Source organism: Symphalangus syndactylus, chromosome 11 (assembly GCF_028878055.3).
Source record: "Symphalangus syndactylus isolate Jambi chromosome 11, NHGRI_mSymSyn1-v2.1_pri, whole genome shotgun sequence".
Classification (NCBI taxonomy): Eukaryota; Metazoa; Chordata; class Mammalia; order Primates; family Hylobatidae; genus Symphalangus; species Symphalangus syndactylus.
The window spans coordinates 114,221,532-114,241,824 of record NC_072433.2 but is presented as its reverse complement, the minus strand read 5'-3'; the positions used below and the strand labels follow the sequence as shown (position 1 = coordinate 114,241,824).

General features: G+C 35.9%; 1 protein-coding gene and 1 long non-coding RNA gene across 2 annotated transcripts in view; one reads left to right on the top strand and one right to left on the bottom strand.

The window, feature by feature from the left end:
- The window catches only part of LOC134731858 (uncharacterized), a 37,818-nt gene extending 25,921 nt beyond the window's left edge, over positions 1 to 11,897 (bottom strand). Inside the window, exon 1 of the long non-coding RNA XR_010114502.1 lies at positions 11,876 to 11,897. This is a non-coding gene — a long non-coding RNA (uncharacterized lncRNA). The remainder of the gene's footprint in view (positions 1 to 11,875) is intronic.
- LOC129492704 (uncharacterized) overlaps positions 1 to 19,101 on the top strand; it is a 55,844-nt gene extending 36,743 nt beyond the window's left edge. Inside the window, exon 2 of the mRNA XM_055297899.1 lies at positions 19,066 to 19,101. Within this exon, the coding sequence (XP_055153874.1) occupies positions 19,066 to 19,101 (36 nt within the window). The remainder of the gene's footprint in view (positions 1 to 19,065) is intronic.
- Positions 19,102 to 20,293: the final 1,192 nt, after the last annotated feature.

Below are 20,293 nucleotides of genomic sequence, written 5' to 3'. Positions count from 1 at the left end.
GCAGGGTGTATTTGAGTTGGGGGAGGGAGACTGGTTGGGGTTTGAGGAGCGGTTAAGAAAACTAAATCTTATCTTCAATAGTAGGAAGTCAATAGATAATATTCAAAACTGAAAAAGAAAAACAAAACTTAAGTAGCAGAAAAATCTGCTTATTTGAAAATATGGATGTAAATACCAGTAAAAACTGCTTAAACTGTTGGAAATTTTTTACTTTGGAAATGGGAATCAGAAGCTAGAAAGTGCAAAGCTGTAGATTGCTGTTATAAGCTAGCAGAACTCAGCATATTTAAAGTGAATATGTATGACTTTGACAAAAATAAAGATTAAAATTTAAATAAGAACTATGTTTCAATTCTCAAATTACATTATTGTTTTTTATTAGAATTGCATTGATTTTAAAGAAAGATAATTTAAGGAGAACTGACATTTTTCTAATTCTGAATATTTTCCTCTAGAAACATGGTTGAGACTTCTTTTCAATTCTCAAAAAAAGTTTATCATTTTCTTGTTATAAGTCCTGTGAATTTTCTGTTATTTTTGCCTGGGCCTGCTATATCATTTTTGCTATTATAATGACATCCTTTTCCATTATATACATATGATAACTGGCTGTTTCTAGTGTGCAGGAAAGCTCTGTATTTTTCTTGTAACTTGACACCTTACCAAATGCCTATCTCTATCTCCTAATACTTTTTCAACTCATTATCTTCAGTTTTCTAGGTAGAGAATCATATAAATGTACAAATAACTAAAATTGTGTATTATAATTTTCTTTTCCAATATATATGACATTTCTTTTATATAGCCTATTGCATTGGTTAGTACTTATTAAATACAGCTTTAATAATCATAATAATTGATTGTATTGCTTCCAACTTGAATAGGAATACTCCTGGTTTTCCCTAACATGAATATTATTTCCTATTGCTATCAGATAGAAGCTTGATTATCTATTTCTTTCATATCTAGGACTTCCCCTATCTAAACACTCCTTCATACTTTATCATATTTGTATTTGCTTTTATACCAGAATTTAGAATGATCCCTGGCTCAATAAATTTTTTTTAAACAAATAGATCAATAGGTGGAAAAGTCACCTCTAGACAATCACATGCTTTGTCTCTTTTAACCTATGAAGAGCATTAATATTTGTCAAAGTGTTAAATCACTTTTGCATTTTTAGAAGAAACTGCACTTCATTATTAACTGGATTTTTCAGCACTTTATTTTAAATGTTTGTATCCGTGTTTATGAGTATGAATTGTAGTGTTGTGTTATCCCTATGTTATCTTTGTCAAATTTGGTTTCAGGATTATGCTAGCTATATTAAATGAATTAAAATTCATGACTCTGTCTCAAAAAAAACATTCATGTCTTTGCTCTAAAACAGTGCTAAAGTCGTAGGAATTAGATATTAAGAGCATTTGTCAAGAAAACAACCTGCCTCCTGGTCTTTCTTTGAGTTCTTCAATAGCTATTCTTCTATTATGTTTCATTGTCCTTTATTATACAAGATGTGTATAAGTGGACTTTCATCATAGAAAGTTAAAACTATACCTAATTGAAAAGACTAAAAATGCAGTCTATCTCTCTCACTCTATCCCACTCATCCCCAGAGTTAACCACAATTAACAATTTAGTACTTTTATTTTCATTATTTTTCCTATGCCCTCACATATTTACATGTAAACAGAACATGCAAGTATATGTGCATTAATACATGTGTAAAGAATAAATAGAACTATTCTGAAACTACTCTTTCACTTATTCCTTGAAAAGCTTTTCACATATATATTATAAATGATATGAAACTATATGTACTTCATCCTTTTTAATAGCTGCATAGTATTCAACATTATGGCTTTACCATACACTCTTTAACTACTCTTCTACTAATGAGTATTTGGATGTTTCCCTCTTTTCACTATCATGAACAAACCTGCCATGATCATCCTTGTAAATAGACTTTAGGCCCACTATATGCAAAATATTCTTCAGAATAAGATCATAAATGTGGAATAACTAAGTAAAAAAAAAAAGGCAGTTTTAATCTTAATAGATAGTAAAAAAATTTTCGCCAAAAAGATTTTGTCATCTTATCCTCCTACCAATAAGGTATCATTGTGTTAATCTATCATATCCTTACTAACCCTGGGTATTATAAAGCTTCTATAATTTTGTTAATCTGATTAGTGAAAATTGATTAAAATGTATCACATTAATTTACATTTATCTGATTACCAATGAGGTTGAATATTTTGTAGGGTTTATTGAACATTTGTATTTCTTTTTCTATAAATTGCTTTTTAATATCTATCATTCATTTTTCTATTGGAGGGATTGTTATTTTCCTACTGATGCTTATTGATATTAATCCTTTGCTAATATAATATATATATATTTGCAAAATATATTTGCAAATATATTTCCAGGCTGAAGCTTGTCTATTATGTTACTATGTCTTTTGCATACAAAATTTCCTTTTAAATTTTATTGTATTTTAATATTTGATTATTTTCCTTTATGGTTTTAATGTTTTATATCTTACTTCGATAGGCTTTCTTTACCCCAAGCTTAGATTTTTTCTGCAGCTATATCTAGTACTTTTATGTTTAGCTTTTTGGGTATGGTTTAAGGCATATGTCTGAATGTATTTCTTTCAAAATGGATAACAAATCACCCCTAACTGTATTGCTTTGAAAATGGATAACCAAGTTTCACCCTAATTTGTAAAGTAATTCATTTTCCTACTTAATTGTTTGCCATTTTTATTATTAATGGCAGCAAGCACTTACATAGTTCTGACCATATTTCAGGCACTCTTCTAAGTGCTTTCTGTATATTAATGTATTTAATCTTCACAACAACCATAAGATGTAGGTAGTATAATGATCCCTCTTTTACACATAAGGAAACCAAGGCACAGATAGTTTAAGTAACTTCTCCAAGAACACACAGCTACTGTGTAGCCTAGCTTGAGATCCAGTGCTCTTTACTATACTAAACCCTGATGTGCATACTGCTCCTCCTAGATTCCATCCAATCTTATTAGCCAGTATCTCTGCCTATACCTGTGCAAACTCTATACTTTAATATTTTCAAATTTGTTTTGATTTTTGAAAGACAAGTTTCCCTCATTTTTTGTTCTAGGAGTTTTCCAGGTCACTTGCTATTTTGTCTACCATTTGACCAATAGAATAGCATGTAAGTTTCATAAATAATGATTAGGATTGCATTACATTTCTAAATTAACTTGAGGAGGACTGATATCTCAAAAAAAATTGTCTTCTGTTTAGGAAAGATCTGCATATCTGCATTATTGGATTTTTTTCTATATTTTACAGTTTTCAACATATGAATCTTACAATTGTTAGGGTTTTATTATTATTATTATAAATAGGTTTTTTCTCTGTTTCATTCTTTAGCATATTACTGATAATATATAGAAAAGCATTGATTTTTTTCTATGTTAATTTTGTGACTGTCATACTGAATTTTACTGATTCTAATAATTTTTTCATATAATTTCTTGGATTTGCATGGCAATCTTTAGTTTCCAAATAATTATATCTGTGTCTTTTCTTTATAATATTTATGTGTCATGTTATTCTCTTTTGGTCTGTATATTTGCATTGGTTAGAGTTAGGCCCTCTATTACAAGGTTAAATGACAACCGTGCTGGGAGCAAGTTTATCTTGTCTCTAAATTTAGTAGGAATGTTTCTGATGATTTACATCACACATGGTGTTTGTTCTGGTTTTATGCTAATCTTTATTAGTTCAATGAAGTTTCCTTCTATTGCTAGCTTACCAACACTTATTGTTTACTTGTTTTTAATCACAAATGATTATTGAATTTTAGCAAATACATTTTTGCCCATATTGAAATGTCATAAATTTTTTTATCTATTTATATAGTAAATTATATTAATGGATTTCCTTGTGTTGAGTCATCCTTGTATTAATAATAGCTACATTTAATGTATTCTTCCTATGTGCCAGAAATGATGTTAAACATAGTTATTAGGTAAATACACGTTTAAGATTACTGTGTCTTCTTGACAAACTGATCCTTTTTCTGTTATGAAAGTTTTTTTAATCTATGGTAATAATCCTCATCTTGAAGTCTATTTTGCCTGATATTAACATAGCCACAAAAGTTTTATTCATGGTTACTATTTGTATGGTATATATTTGCTATCGTTTAAATGGGCCCCCAAAAAGCTTGTGTTGGAAACTTAATTACCACTTTAATAGTGTTAACAGGTAAGACCATTAAGTGGTAATCAGGCCATGAGGGCTCCTCCCTCAAAAATGAATCAACGCTGTTATCACAGGAGTGGGTTTGCCATAAACAGGTAAATTTGCATTCCTCCTTTCACTCTTCTGTCATGTGAACAACAGTGTTGCTTCCTCTGTTGGATGCAGTATTCAAGATGCCATCTTGGAGGTGGAGACCAAAGCCTCCCAGACACTAAACCTACTGCTGCCCTGACCTTGGACTTCTCAGCCTCCAGAACTGCAATAAATAAATTTTTATTCTTTATAAATTACCCACTCTCAGGGATTCCACAGCACAAAACAGAATGAGCCACAATTTTTTATGTCTTTCCTTTCAAACTAGCTATGTGGTTTTATTTAAAGAGACTTTCTTACAGACAGCTTTTAGTTGGCTCCTGTTTTTATATCCAGTCTAATAATCTCTGCCTCATAATTGTAATATTTAGTACATTTACATTCAATGTAATTAAATGGTTGACTTTAATTTTACCATCTTGCAGTTCATATTCTATTTGTTCCATCTCATGTTTGTATGTTTGTTTCTTTTATTTGTCCTTTTCTACCTTCTTAAATCGATGAAATATGATTTAGTACTCTATTTTATCGCCTCTATCTCTATTGAGTATTTCTCTCTCCTCCTCCTCCTCCTCCACCTTTTTCTTCTTCTTCTCTCTCTCTCTCTCTCTCTGTGTGTGTGTATGTATTAGTGATTGCTCTAGGGATTGTAGTATATATTTTTAACTTATCACAGTCTACTTCTAATTAATACTGTAACATTTCACATAGAATATAAGAATCTTCCAACAGTAGAATCCCATTTACCCCACCCAATTTGTAATGCTATTGTCATTTTTACTATTACATATATTAGAAATGCCACAACACAGTACCCAAGCCACAACACATTGTTATTATTTTTGCTTGAACCAGTCAATTATGTTTTAAAGAAATTTAAAGGTGAGAAAATAAAATTTATTTATATTTGCCCACGTTTACCATGTCCAATGATCTTCATTCCTTCCTATAGTTCTAAGTTTCATCTTCAGCTTGATGAACTTTCTTTAGCATTTCTTTTAGTACCATGGCTATTGTGGACAAATAGTTTCAGTTTACATTAATTTAAATTTTTTTTTTTTTTTTTTACTTTTCAATCTTCACGAATACTTTAAAAGACATACTGCTTTGGTGTTTTTAGATCTGCAGATTAATTTTTTTTCACCAAGTTCACTTTTGGTTATTATTTCTTGGAATAGTTCTGATTCATTCTCCTTTTCCTTTTCTTCTGAGACTTCCCTACATATGGGACAACTGATATTATCCCACAAGATTCCAAGGCTCTATCCATGTTTTAAAATACATTTTCTCTTTGTTTTTCCATTTTGTTATCTTCCATCATTGTGTTTTCCAATTCTCTGATCTTTTATTCTGCATTATCCAATCTCGTCTTGAGCCACTGAGGGAAATTATTACTTCTAGTATTTTTAGTTAGGTATTTTTTATACCTTGCTTTTCTCTTTTGAGATTTCCTACCTGTTCATTCATTACATTCATGTTTTCATTCAAATCTTTGAACACGTGTATAAACAGTGTTTTAAAAACTGTTCTAACTCCAAAATCTGAGTCATCTCAGGATCTCTTTCTATTTTATTTTTTTAAATCTTTGCTATGGGTCATATTTTCCTGGTTCTTTGCCTCTATAGTAATTTTCTATTGCACATAAAATGTTGCAGATGATCTATTATACACAGTTTGGATTATATTGCCTCCCTTTTAAAAGTATAATATTTTGTTCTGGCCAGCAACTACACAACTGGCTCATTCTCTTGATCCTTCAGGCTTATTTAAATGGTCTCATTTAAAATTTGTTTTGTCTAAAATTTTGTAAAACATGTTTTAATTTATTCTCCATCAATGTTAAGAACCCAGAAACATATATAGACCCTTCTTTTTCAAGCTGAAAACTATCATGCTTTACTTCCTCTTTCCCTACCTCTCTCTTCATCTCACACCTCTAGGGAACTTCAGGTCATTCATTTATGTATGTATGGTATATACATATATATATATAATATTTTTATACATATATTATTACATATTATATATAATATAATCATACATTATTATATAATGTATACTATTATATAGTATATATTATTTTAAACATTTATAAATTATATGCAATAGTATATATTATCTATTATTTTAAATATTTATAAATATTATGAATTATATATAAATATATAAATATATAAATATAATTTATAAATATATATAAATATAAAATATGTTTTAAATCTAAATTTTATATATGTATATCTTTTCAAAATTTATTGTTGTAAATTTCACTTAGTTTCACAACCACATTACACTTTCTTTAGACTTAAATTTACGTTTTTATTGCTCACTGCTTTTTTTTTTTAATTATACTTTAAGTTCTAGGATACACATGCAGAATGTGCAGGTTTGTTACATAGGTATACATGTGCCATGGTAGTTTGCTCCACCCATCAACCCGTCATCTACATTAGGTATTTCTCCTAATGCTATCCCTCCCCTTGCTCCCCACCCCCCAACAGGCCCTGGTGTGTGATGTTCCCCTCCCTGTACCCATATATTCTCATTGTTCAACTCCCACTTATGAGTGAGAACATGTGGTGTTTGGTTTTCTGTTTCTGTGTTAGTTTGCTGAGAATGGTGGTTTCCAACTTCATCCATGTTCTGGCAAAGAACATGAACTCATTCTTCTTACAGCTTCATAGTATTCCATGTTGTATATGTGCCACATTTTCTTTATCCAGTCTATCATTGATGGGCATTTGGGTTGGTTCCAAGTCTTTGCTATTGTGAACAGTGCTACAATAAACATACATGTGCACATGTGCATATGTCTTTATAGCAGAATGATTTATAATCCTTTGAGTATATACCCAGTAATGGGATTGCTGAGTCAAATGGTATTTCTGGTTCTAGATCCTTGAGGAATCGCCACATTGTCTTCCACAATGGTTGAACTAATTTAGACTCCCACCAACAGTGTAAAAGCATTCCTATTACTCCACGTCCTCTCCAGCATCTGTTGTTTCCTGACTTTTTAATGATCACCATTCTAACTGGCGTGAGATGATATCTCATTGTGGTTTTGATTTGCATTTCTCTGATGGCCAGTGATGATGAGCTTTTTTCATATGTTTGTTGGCTGCATAAATGTCTTCTTTTGAGAAGTGTCTGTTCATATCCTTCACCCACTTTTTGATGGGGTTGTTTGTTTTTTTTCTTGTAAATTTAAGTTCCCTATAGATTCTGGATATTAGCCCTTTGTCAGATGGATAGATTGCAAAAATTTTCTCCCATTCTCTAGGTTGCCTATTCACTCTGATGATAGTTTCTTTTGCTGTGCAGAAGCTCTTTAGTTTAATTAGATCCTATTTGTTAATTTTGGCTTTTGTTGCCATTGCTTTTTGTGTTTTAGTCATGAAGTCTTTGCCCACGCCTATGTCCTGAATGGTATTGCCTAAGTTTTCTTCTATGGTTTTTATGGTTTGGGTTCTTATGTTTAAGTCTTTAATCCATCTTGAGTTCATTTTTGTATAAGGTGTAGGGAAGGGGTCTAGTTTCAGTTTTCTGCATATGGCTAGCTAGTTTTCCCAACACCATTTATTAAATAGGGAGTCCTTTCCCCATTCCTTGTTTTTGTCAGGTTTGTCAAAGATCAGTTGGTTGTAGATGTGTGGCATTATTTCTGAGGCCTCTGTTCTGTTCCATTGGTCTATATATCTGTTTTGGTACCAGTAGCATGCTGTTTTGGTTACTACAGCTTTGTAGTATAGTTTGAAGACAGGTAGCGTGATGCCTCCAGCTTTGTTCTTTTTGCTTAGGATTGTCTTGGCTATACATGCTCTTTTTTGCTTCCATATGAAATTTAAAATAGTTTTTTCTAATTCTGCGAAGAAAGTCAATAGTAGCTTGATGGGGACAGCATTGAATCTATACATTACTTTGGGCAGCATGGCCATTTTCACAATATTGATTCTTCCTATCCATGAGCATGGAATGTTTTTCCATTTGTTTGTGTCCTCTCCTATTTCCTTGAGCAGCTCACTGCTATTTTTTAAACATGTCTTTACATTTCTAAAATTCTTTGTTTTGATTAGCTTTTTCTTAAAGGTATACTTTTTTTTTTTTTTTTAAGAAAAAGCATACATGAGTCATACAATTTCTGAATTCTTGCAAATCTGAACCAGGCTTTGATTTGCCTTGCGTTTTGATAATAGCTTGGTTTAGTATATAATTATTGGAACATAATTTCTTTTCTTCAGAAGTCACACATTTTCTCTCAGGTTTTCTAGTGTTAGTGTTGCAAATAAGAAGTCCAATGTCATTTAAACTTGTGGGGTGGGGGGTGACATTTTTTCCTAGTTGGCTGCTTCTAGCATTTGTTCTTTATCCAGAATATGGTGAACCACCTGAATATGGCTTTTTTTCATTATGCCTGCCCAGTCTCCGGTAAGCTTTCTCTATGTGAAGACTGAATTCTTCAACTTGGAAAAAATGCCTTCTTCTATTTCTTTGGCTATTGCTTTCATTCATCCATACAGTTTTCTCCTTCTGGAACTCCTGTGAAAACGATACTATTTCTTTTCTCTTTTTTTTTTTTTTTTTTTTTTTGGAGTCTTGCACTGTCACCTGGGCTGGAGGCTGGAGTGCAGTGGCACAATAGCCCAATAATACTATTTCTTTTGCTTTCATCTTTCCTGCCTCTTGGCTGTCTTCTAAATTGCCAGTTCTTGAAATTTATACCCTACATTCTGGAATAATTTTTTTTTTGACAGAATTTCTCTCTTGTTGCCCATCCTGGAGTGCAATGGCGCAGTCTTGGCTCACTGCAACCTCCGCCTCCTGGGTTCAAGCTATTCTCCTGCCTCAGCCTCCTGAGTAGCTGGGATTACAGGCATGCACCACCATGCCCAGCTAATTTTGTATTTTTTGTAGAGACAGGGTTTCTCCACGTTAGTCAGCCTGGTCTTGAACTTCCAACCTCAGGTGATCCGCCTGCCTCCACCTCCCAAACTGCTGGGATTACAGGCATGAGCCACCATGCCCAGCAGAAGAATGTTTTATAGTTACTCTTCTCTTTATTTTCAAGACATATTTTTGGTCTCTAGGTTTTGACTGGTGATTTTTCTCTTATCTTTACAGTGGAAGAATTTGTTTTTCCAGCATGAACAGCCAAAATGTGAACAGTGGCTTATTAGCGACCCCCTCATTTGCTACCACCTCTACCATTTCCAACTAAAACTCCTGAGCTTCATTGATATAGGTAAAAAGTGTCTGATGATGATACACAAATGACCTTTTTATAACTCTTTTACATTTTTTGGATGATTTCTTTCTAGAATAGAAAAGAGGAAGTCATCAGATGTAATGAGGATACCATCTTTGTCACAAAAGATTCCGTTTATTTTTTTCTAGACTGTGATGAAAGAAACTTTGTATTTGTTTCTCACTTAAGAAAAATAAATTTTTTAAGAAAGAAAAATTGGACATACTCAACTTCCTTCCTTACAGAGAAACATGAAAGTTATTTAAATTTCAACATTTTTATGAAAAGAGCTTTTTTGGGAGGGATAAATTTTTTACTTACTTTCCCCCACTAAAAACATTTTGAAATACATTCCTTGAAACCATCTTTTATAGTCCTGAATTTACTATGAAATTCTGTGTCCAACTGCCCAAACAAGGACAGGGAAACATGCCCATGAAAGTTAACCTCTGCTGAAAACAACCATGAGGTAGAAAAAACAATGGGAACATCTGTATTTTATCCTGACAATATGTTCTCTCTTATTCTGCAAGCACAGGATGTCTTTACTCTGTCAGCTGCAAAAATATTATCTCTCTGCAGGAATGAAACAAGTGTGGAATATATATTATGCTACCACATTACATGCATACCTAAGCAGAAAACAAAGAAACTAGCCATTTAATATATAACTCAGTTTTGCCTCCAGGGACAGATAAAAATTTTTATTATAATACCCAAATGGTACAGTCCATAAATATACATGGGAAATGTGATAGGGCAAAGTCAGGCTCTTTTGGCTAGATACTTGTGGCTAAAAATTTATCATCTGACCCTCATCCTAATCTTTCCTTCAAATAGACATAAAGTAGGCTGTATTTTTTATGAGGTCCAGGAATCTGGGGGCAACGGAGATCAAAACCCATCACCATTTTTCAGCAAACCATTAATTTTTAAATGTCTGTGGAAAATAACTATTGGCTGATATCTTTCAGTTCCATTTCAAACGTTATACCTTATGCAGTTTACCTAATAAACGATCAAATTACTAAAAAAATAAAAAACAGTAACTAAGTTGATAATTTAATAACTTCAGATGATTCTAAAGGCTTAGTTGTGTTTGCCCTTTTTGAAATCAATAACTTTTCATTTGGAATTTTAAACCCACTTTAATGAGCATTCTGCTAGCAGCAGTTTAATTTAAGATCCGAACTTATACAAACAAAATAGAGGATTTTACCTAGATAACAATTTATACTTACCTTTTGCAGACCACATCACTGATTTGAATTTATAAATCCCTGCAATTTCATTATATATGCCTCTTAAAATTTTTTAATGCTTTTAACCAGAGAAGGGGTTATATAGGAAGACTATTCCCAATGTAAGAAGTCTTAATGTTGCTCAGATATTTGCAACATGACTGACATGGTTCTTCTAGTACTGGTTCTATCTTAGGAAGCTTTTACAGAGCAATGACATGACTTCCTTATAGGCAGTAAATGAGAAACATCCTATGATAATGCCACTGGCTTTCTACATAAGCTGGCTGTTTTATGTCTTATCAAATTGAAGCATTTGTCAACACACAAACCTTGTTTCTTTGTATCTTCACATTCATCCACTGATTTAATGCTGACAATGTGTTCTGCATTGTTCCCCTCCCTATAAGTAACCTTCTGGGGTCATGTAATCTATCCCTATAAAACTAAGTGGAAGCATCCTCCATAAACAAGGAGATATACCTACTGTTTCTAAAATCCACTCTCTGGCACCATACCATAGGGACCCAAGCAGCTCTGGAGTCTCCAGAGGGTGCTCAAGAGGGAAGTTATAGCCTTTGGACTCCTCAGTGCCTCCCTGTGAGATGCTGTGCTGTCTTGCACTGTTGCTTCCTGGAAGCATTTTATAGCTATCACACCCTAATGTACCAAAACTGTACAATCCCCTCATAACTTATGAAATTCTTCATAAAAAGTGATTATTTCACTGTTATAGCTCTACTTTCCACAGAAGCTCAAAAAAGTAATTTTTAATGGCTAAAACCACAATTAATTTTGCACCAAACTAATAGTCCTTGAACCATGGTGGAACACATAGCACCAAGTAATGCCTCCCCATTTTGCCCCTCTCCCAGCAGTCTTGTAACAAATCCTCTCCTTAAGCCCCCCACCAAAAAATCATATCACATAAATTGACACCCAGGCACAATCCAAACCCCAGTTTAGGCTCAGCTGGAGCCTTTTACCCCATCTGTAAATACCCAAAATTCACCCTATATCAATGAATAACTTACTGCGTTGCTTCATGAACATTCCTTTGTTACCTATAAGAAGAGAGCTTACCTGAGAATGATAGTAGCACAGGGCAAAGCAAGCCAGGAGATGAAGAGACACCCCTATCAACCTCATCTGAGCCCCTGAAACCAACCTCCACCTTTGCTTTCCACAGTTATATGTGGCAGTAAATTCCCTTTGTTGCTTAAGTTAATTTGAGTTTGCTTATATGTCACTTGCGACTTAAAAAATCTTGACAAATACACTAATAATTATCACATTTTATTGGGTTATATAAATATCAGTGCCTCGGGAACTTGAAACAACAAATCCCAGAGAGGTGCAGCCATAAACACTATAGCCTGATGAGTGATTTAATTAAATACGTACATATAGATCATTCCCCAAGCCACATATATAAAAATAAGGAGAGATAAATCTGAAGGAGAAGGAAAAATCTTTTGCATTTTGACACAATTTATTAAGCAGAAGACATCTGCCCAATGTCTAGGTCTGGAAAGATAAATTATTCCATTTTATGTTGTTATTAAATTGTATTACTCTTCATTAAAGTTAAATGCATTTGGAGGAATTAAGCTTATCAAAAATTTGGCAGTGTAATATAAGCGATGATTCTTTGTTTATTTGACAACATCCTTCTGTGAGTTGATTCACAATTTTAATTTTAGGAAACAATATTTCCTTGATACGGGCTGACAGAATGATGTGAACTGCTGCATCATTTTGCATGAAGTCATATTGACTGTGAAAGGAAACAGAAGCCAAGTGACTTAACCAATTTTTCAAGAAGCATTATGACAATAATGTTTCCATATTGTCAGAGGGGATCACATCAATTTAAGAACTAAAATTAAGCTTCAGGAGACAATCACCTGTCCTTTTGAAGATAAGTACAAAGGAACTCTATAAAGATAAAAATTCTAAATAATGTTAGTGAAAAAAATAGCTAAAAATGTATGAAATTATGTGTCGATATCAAGCACCTTCTATGGATACAATGATGAGCAAAACAGAGACATCAGAGAGCTTTCAACCTAGAGGAAGTCATTAGCCAATCACAGAGAATTATAATTCCAACTAGGATGTTACCAGAGAAATGGACCTGCTACCAGGCCCATGCTGGGGCTTCATGCTAAGCAAATAGACCAGGGAAGGATTTCATAAAGAAGCGATATTGAACTGATATTTAAAGAGTGAATAAGCCCTGACTTGATAAAGAGGGAAAACAGCATTCTGGTCTGAGGGACAAGCCTCTACATAGGTGTAGGGAAGACTGGGGCAAGAATAAGAGACCTAAAACTGCCCTGAGGCCAGAACCCAAGGAAAGGAGCCGGTGAGTGAGGAAGGCCCAGGCTGAACAGAGGTAGAAAGTTTTCTCCTAAAATACTCGATAGACTTTGAATAGTTTCGGGCAGGGCTTGTGTGATCAGTTTAGCATTTTAAAAAACATCACCTTGGCTTCAGGCTGGATAATAAATGGGGGATGGGGGCAGGGTCCAGGCAAGGGAAAATAGTAGCTGGGGCTGGGTAGAAGTAGGGGTGAGGGTAAGACACAGGTAGAGAAGCCATCTGTCATGGCAGTTTATCCTCATCAAACATTTATTGAGAGTCAGCAGCAGGAAATATGACTAAATCATTCTCTTTTTAAAAACTATTGGGCAAAAATCTCAAACATCTAAAAGAGCAGACAGAATAATCTAATGAACCCCTATATGCTCAACCCTAAGCGCCAACAACAATCAATGCTGGACTAATCTTGCCTGATCTATATTCCCAATCTTTCTCTACTCCCAGATATATTTTTAAATTATGAACATTTCAAACCTTCAGAAAAGTCATGAGAGTACTACAATAATGATCCATTTAACATTCGTTTAGATCCATTGTTAACATTTTGTTAACTTTATATATATATAAAGTATATATATGTAATACTGTGTGTGTGTATATATATATGTATATATATATACATATATATATACTGTGTATATTCTCTGTCGTGTGTGTGTGTGTGTGTGTGTGTCTTCCATCATCTATCCCCTAAGAGCAAAGGCATTCTCTTATACAACCAGCATATAATTATTGCTCAGGAACTTTAACATTATCTAATACACAAATTCAAAATTTCCCAGGTGTTCCAATAACATCCTGTATAGCTGTTTTTTTCCCCTGATCCAGGATCCAAATAATGCTCACGCATTTATTTTATTATCTTGTCTCTTTAGTCTCCAACAATCTCAAGCGTTCCTCAGCGTTTGTGTCTTTCATGACATTGATGCCTGTGAAGGGTCCTGGCCAGCGGCTTTGCAGGATGTCCTTTAATGTGTGTTTGTCTGATTGTTTACTCATGATTAGATTGAGGTGAAACATTTTGGCAGTACTAACGCATAGGTGATGTTTGTCCTTCTCAATATATCACCTCAGGAGCCACATGATGTCAGTTGTACCATTACTGATGATGATTCTTTCACTTTTCTAACCTATTGAGTTCATATCCTATAGACATAATCCATTACTGTGGAAACCAGACAAAGACTGCAAAATATAATTTCTATTTCCTCATGAGCCATCTTAATACCAAGAGACATTTACACAGATCATTTATACAGACAAAACTTTATTGGTTGTATTCACAAAAGGTGGATATAGATCATAAATAGACACAGATGGGGGATGAATATCCTACAGCAATTAGAAGATATTAGCAAGTTTGGGAATTAGAATCTGGAGAGGAAGTGAAGTGTGGAGGTGAAGCAAACCACCTCAGGAGCCAGACCGCCCTGCCACTTCCCACCCTTGTGACTTTGGGCAAGTTACTTAACCTTTCTGTGTCCACATCTGTAACATGGGATGTCACAGAACTCTTCCTATATGGTTGGTGTCAACACTGAGTTGCTACCTGTGCAGTGCCTGGCATACCACGAGCTGTCAATGAGATGATGATGATGATGGTAATGTTTCTAGAGAAGGACCACTAACCTCCATGTGTTGACTAAAGGAAGACTTTGGTTTTTTTTAATATATAAAAAATATTGTCTGAAACCAGGCATGGTGGCTCACGCCTGTAATCCCAGAAATTTGGGAGCCTGAGGTGGGTGGACCACCTGAGTTCAGGAGTTCGAGACTAGCCTGGACAACATGGCAAAGCCCCGTCTCTACTAAAAATACAGAAATTAGCTGGGTGTGGTGGTGCATGTCTGTAGTCCCAGCTACTCGGGAGGCTGAGGCAGGAGAATTGCTTGAACCCGGGAGGCAGAGGTTGCAGTGAGCCAAGATTGCGCCACTGCACTCCAGCCTGGGTGACAGAGCAAGACTCCATCTCAGTATATACATAATATATATATATATATATATATATATATATATACACACACACATATATATAGTCTGAAGTTTATACCCTGTTAAAAACATAATATGGTAAAATGTCAACACATTTGTATAAAATCAACATCTTTTAATGAGAACTACATAGGGTAAAAGAGTTTGATTTTAACAATTAGATGACTAGCATTAACATTTCCCAAATATTCAGTAGAAGACACCATAGGGTAGAAACATCCAGATGACAGAAATAGAGGAAGGGAGAAGGGAGAAGCAAGGGAAGGACAAAGAGGTGGAGGGAGAGGGAAAGTCCCACATCCCTGCCCTGAGTCCTCAAATCTAACCCTGCCCAGGACTTAAAATTACTGGCCTTTCTACCACTCACAGGCTTGCTTCCCTAAACCATCCCCTCTGGGCTTCTTCCTGCTGTAGGATTTAAAAATCCAGGCTTTCATTATTGTCTCCCCAACTCAGCCTACCTACCCACACCCAAAACACACATAGCATGTTTTCTTTTTCTTCTTCGTCTCTTATTTTTCAATGAAGTCCCACCATTTATCAAAGTTAAATAATTTTTTTTTTTTTTTTGGAGACAGAGTCTAGCTCTGTTGCCCAGGCTGGAGTGCAGTGGTGTGATCTCAGCTCACTGCAACCTCTGCCTCCCGGGTTCAAGTGATTCTCCTGCCTCAGCCTCCCAAGTAGCTGAGATTACAGGCACCCACCACCATGCCCAGCTAGTTTTGTATTTTTAGTATAGACAGGGTTTCACTGTGTTGGCCAGGCTGGTCTTGAACTCCTGACATTGTGATCTACCCACCTCGGCCTCCCAAAGTGCTGGGATTACAATCATGAACCACAATGCCTGGCTGAAGTTAAATAACTTCTATAACAGGCATGAATTTTACAGTCCCCAAACCCAGATGTGCAAACATAAAACCCCCTTTATTTTTTTAAAACTGACTTAGATCACAAGACCCACTTCCACAAATGGAAAAATACCTTACTGCCAATTCAAGGAAAATGCAGACATTTCTAGGATTTGTTTCTTAGTTTCTTTGGGTAAACAGGAAGTCAATATGGAATTCATACTCTCTCTTATTTCCTTCTGTTCTCTCCATCACTCCCTAAATCTGGGGGCAACAGGTACAGCAGCTTGAGCTGCAGAAAAGAAAGAAAGGATTATCTCAGTTCTCTCAAGGAGACTGTCCAGAACAGCAGACTGTCAAATAATCAAGTAAATGCCCAATTGTAATATAGCTAAGTTTCCCTAAAATGTTTTGGAAGTACAGAGCAAGTATAAAGAAGCATAAACTCAGTTCAAAGGGCCAGAGAAGCTTCCGAGAGGAGGCAGTTTTTAAGTTTTATCTGAAAGAGTGAGATGGAGATAGTTTAAGAAGACAGGGAAGGATATCTCAGGAAGCATTTGCTAACGCATGGAATAGTGGGAGAGGGTGATGTCCTTGGGAAATAGAAGTAGTTCTGTCCAGCTGGAGCACAGGGCATGCTCAGAATACTGGGTAGGAGATGAGTCTAGAGAGATGAACACACTGTACATCAAGCCAAAGCATTTGGAGTGTATTCTCTAGACCAGGGCTTGGTAAACTGTACATGGAGTCCAAATCTAGCCTGGTTTGGTAAACAAAGTTGTACCGAACACAGCCATGCTCATTTGTTTACTTACTGTCTTCAGCTGCCTTCATGCTTCAACATCAGAGTTCGGTAGTTATGGCAGAGGCTATATGGCCACCAAAGCCTAGTATATTTACCATCCAGCTCTTTACCTTAAAAGTTTGCTAGCTGGGCCTGGTGACTCATGCCTGTAATCCCAGCACTTTGGGAGGCTGAGGTGGGCAGATCATGAGGTCAAGAGATGGAGACTATCCTGGCCAACATGTTGAAACCCCGTCTCTACTAAAAATACAAAAATTAGCTGGGCATGGTGGTGCGTGCCTGTAGTCCCAGCTACTTGGGAGGCTGAGGCAAAAGAATCACTTGAACCCTGGAGGCAGAGGTTGGAGTGAGACGAGATCGCACCCCTGTACTCCAGCCTGGCGATAGAGCAAGACTCCACCTCAAAAAAAAAAAAAGTTTGCTGACCCTGGGCTAACCCACTTCAGTAATATATGCACCCTCTTTAAAAGGATAAATTATCCTAGAGCCAAACTCCACTTAAATATTGTTAGTATATTGTTATTTAGATATATGCAAACTTAAAATTAAGCACAAGCATCTTATGCTTATAGCTCTTTTGCAACTATAAAAATGTGTATAAACTAACAAAAACAATACAATTCAAATTAATTTATTAATTCAATGTGACTGATGACATCACTTGTATGGAGACAGATTTCCATGCAGAAGATAGATTTGGTGCAGGCACCAAAATCAATTGTCAGTACTCAGCTCTAAGGAAGCCATTGAGGTGATCCACAATTGTTCATGTTTTAAAATATCATCCAAATGAAAACACGATAATTTAAAAATTACCAGAGAGCTGCAGATTCTGGATGACATGCAGTTATTGAAGAAATCTAACAGACAGCTATTCATATGGCAACAAATAGCTAAAAACAACTAGTCCAAACCAGGTGAACACAAGGGGTAGCAATGGATTAGAGAAAAGAGGACACATTTGAGAATATTCAGTACACTATCTGGACAAAACTTTAAACATCAAATGGTCATGGGGAGGAAGAAACATAAGGGAAGATTCAGGAATGACTCACAGTTTTCTGGCGTGGGCATGTGTGCTCACCAAGGTGAAAAAAACACAGAGGAGGTAAAAGTTTGGGAGAGAAAGACACTAAGATCCCTTGGGTATTTTGAATTTAAGGCATCTGTGAAACTAGTTCTTATTCTGAATAAAGTTGGATGTATAGGCAGTTATAAGCAATAACTGGCTCATAAAGACATGGAAGTTGGAGGCCAGGCACGGTGGCTCACGCCTGTAATCCCAGCACTTTGGCGGGCCAAGGTGGGCAGATTACCTGAGGTGAGATGTTCGCAACCAGTCTGGCCAACATGGTAAAACCCTATCTCTACTAAAAATACAAAAAAATTAGCTGGGCGTGCTGGCATGCGCCTGTAATCCCAGCTACTCGGCAGGCTGAGGCAGGGGAATTGCTTGAACCAGGGAGGTGGAGGTTGCAGTGAGCCGAGATTTCACCACTGCACTCCAGCCTGGGCAACAGAGCAACACTCCATCTCAAAAAAAGAAAAAAAAAAGATATGCGAGTTGGAAATAAGTTGTTATTGAACTACCAATATAGATGAGATGATAGCCCACACAGAAAAGTAAAAAGTGAGAGAAGAAAAAAGCACTAAAAGACACTTAACAAAGAACTGGCCATTATAGGGAGCTTTCTAAATAACTACATTTATGCATGCCTAAATATAATTAATTCAGTATGATCTATGTGAACGGAGGGAAATTATAATATGCATAATATGAGATACCAATACAAAAGTTATTTCTTTTTGGTGGATTCATTTTGGTGGATGCACAGAGGAGAGAAGCATTGATAGAAGATTTATTTATGTTTGCTAAAATTTGGTTTGCTCTCCCAGGAGGCACATTAACTTGGATAAAAGGACAAAATGGTATAGAATGTGGCAGTCACTGTTAGTTGTCTATTCAATATCCATTTCTTCTTTACAAACCAACCTGAATTTTTCTCAGTGGCAATGTACCTAGCTGAAAACTTTATTTCCCTGCCCACTCTGCACCTATGAATGGCCACGTAACACAGTCCTGGCCAATGAAATACAAGTGAAAGTCGAAGGATGAAACTTCTGCGGAAGCTCTTTAAAAGGCACATAGACTCAAGTGACTAGATGCTTTGTGCATACCCTTCTTCCTTTCTAGATACATCGTGTTGGAGGTGGAGCCAAAGTCTTGTGACCACCAGGCCCCAAAAGGATAAAGCATGGTAAGGATTACTGAGCAGAAATACAGGAGGATCCTGGGGGCTTCACAAATCCTCAGTATGAGCCCTGACTCTGCTTCCAGATGTAAATAAGAATAATCGGATCCCTAATTTTTTAAGTCACTTTTTTTCTGGGTTTCTGTTATTTAAGGCCTAGTGAATTTCTCCCTACACAGAAGGCCTATTTGAAAATGGTCTGAGGTAAAAAATCCCCATAGATAGCTTTCAAAGTTAATGTAATGTCCAGGAACAATTGAAAAGTTGATTCCCACCTGGATGCAACAGGAAACTTCTCAACCCTATTACCAGGGCCACCTGCTTCAGCCTGGATTAAACAAAGTGAAGGAAAAAAGGAAGTGGGCAGCCCAGAGTTTAGCTGGCCATGACAAATGAGTTCCCGGTAAGACTGTGTCCTCCAAATCTCTAATTTCTACCATCCTGCACTGTGCTTTCTTTTTGCTTTTCATCTTCCCTTCCATTCTTAATCTAATGGGAAAAAAAAAAGTGAATAATAAAGAGTGAATACTACTATTCATTAACCTTCAGTGCCTTCTCATTGTCCACCCAGTTAAGCATATGAAAGATAATCTATTGAACTATTAATTTGTGCTTTGTATTGCCAGTGTTTTCCTCCCTTATTCCAAGCAAGTAGCCAGGCTAATTGCTGCCTTACTTCAGGGAAGTTTGTGGCAGAAGCTTGAAAGCAAATGACCTACTACACCTGCTTGTGTCTGGTCTTCAAGAGCTTGGGTTCCTGAAGTGGATTATGCTGGAGGAACATAGGTAGAAGCAGAAGTAACAAAGGAGAGAAGGAGACTGCCCTATACCAGGAAGGTGTGGTGGTTTCCACAATCATCAACGGGCCTGTGTCCTACTTCTGGCAGAACCTGGGGAAGAAGACAAGGCCTCTGCGGGGCCTAACTGTGTGGTGAAGCTAGGGAGGCTGTACCCTTGGCAATAGGGCCTCCATTGTGAAGAAAGATGCCTGCAGGCCAAGAAGAGCAGAGAAACAGTCACTGCCATTCAAGAGTTCATGACAACTTCGACAATAGGGCCACCATAATGAGCCAAAAATTAGGAGTGATTCTCCTGTGTTTTAAGGAACCACAAAGTCTCTGAGATACTGAAGAACAAAGAACATCCAAATGACAAATTAAATTTACCTCC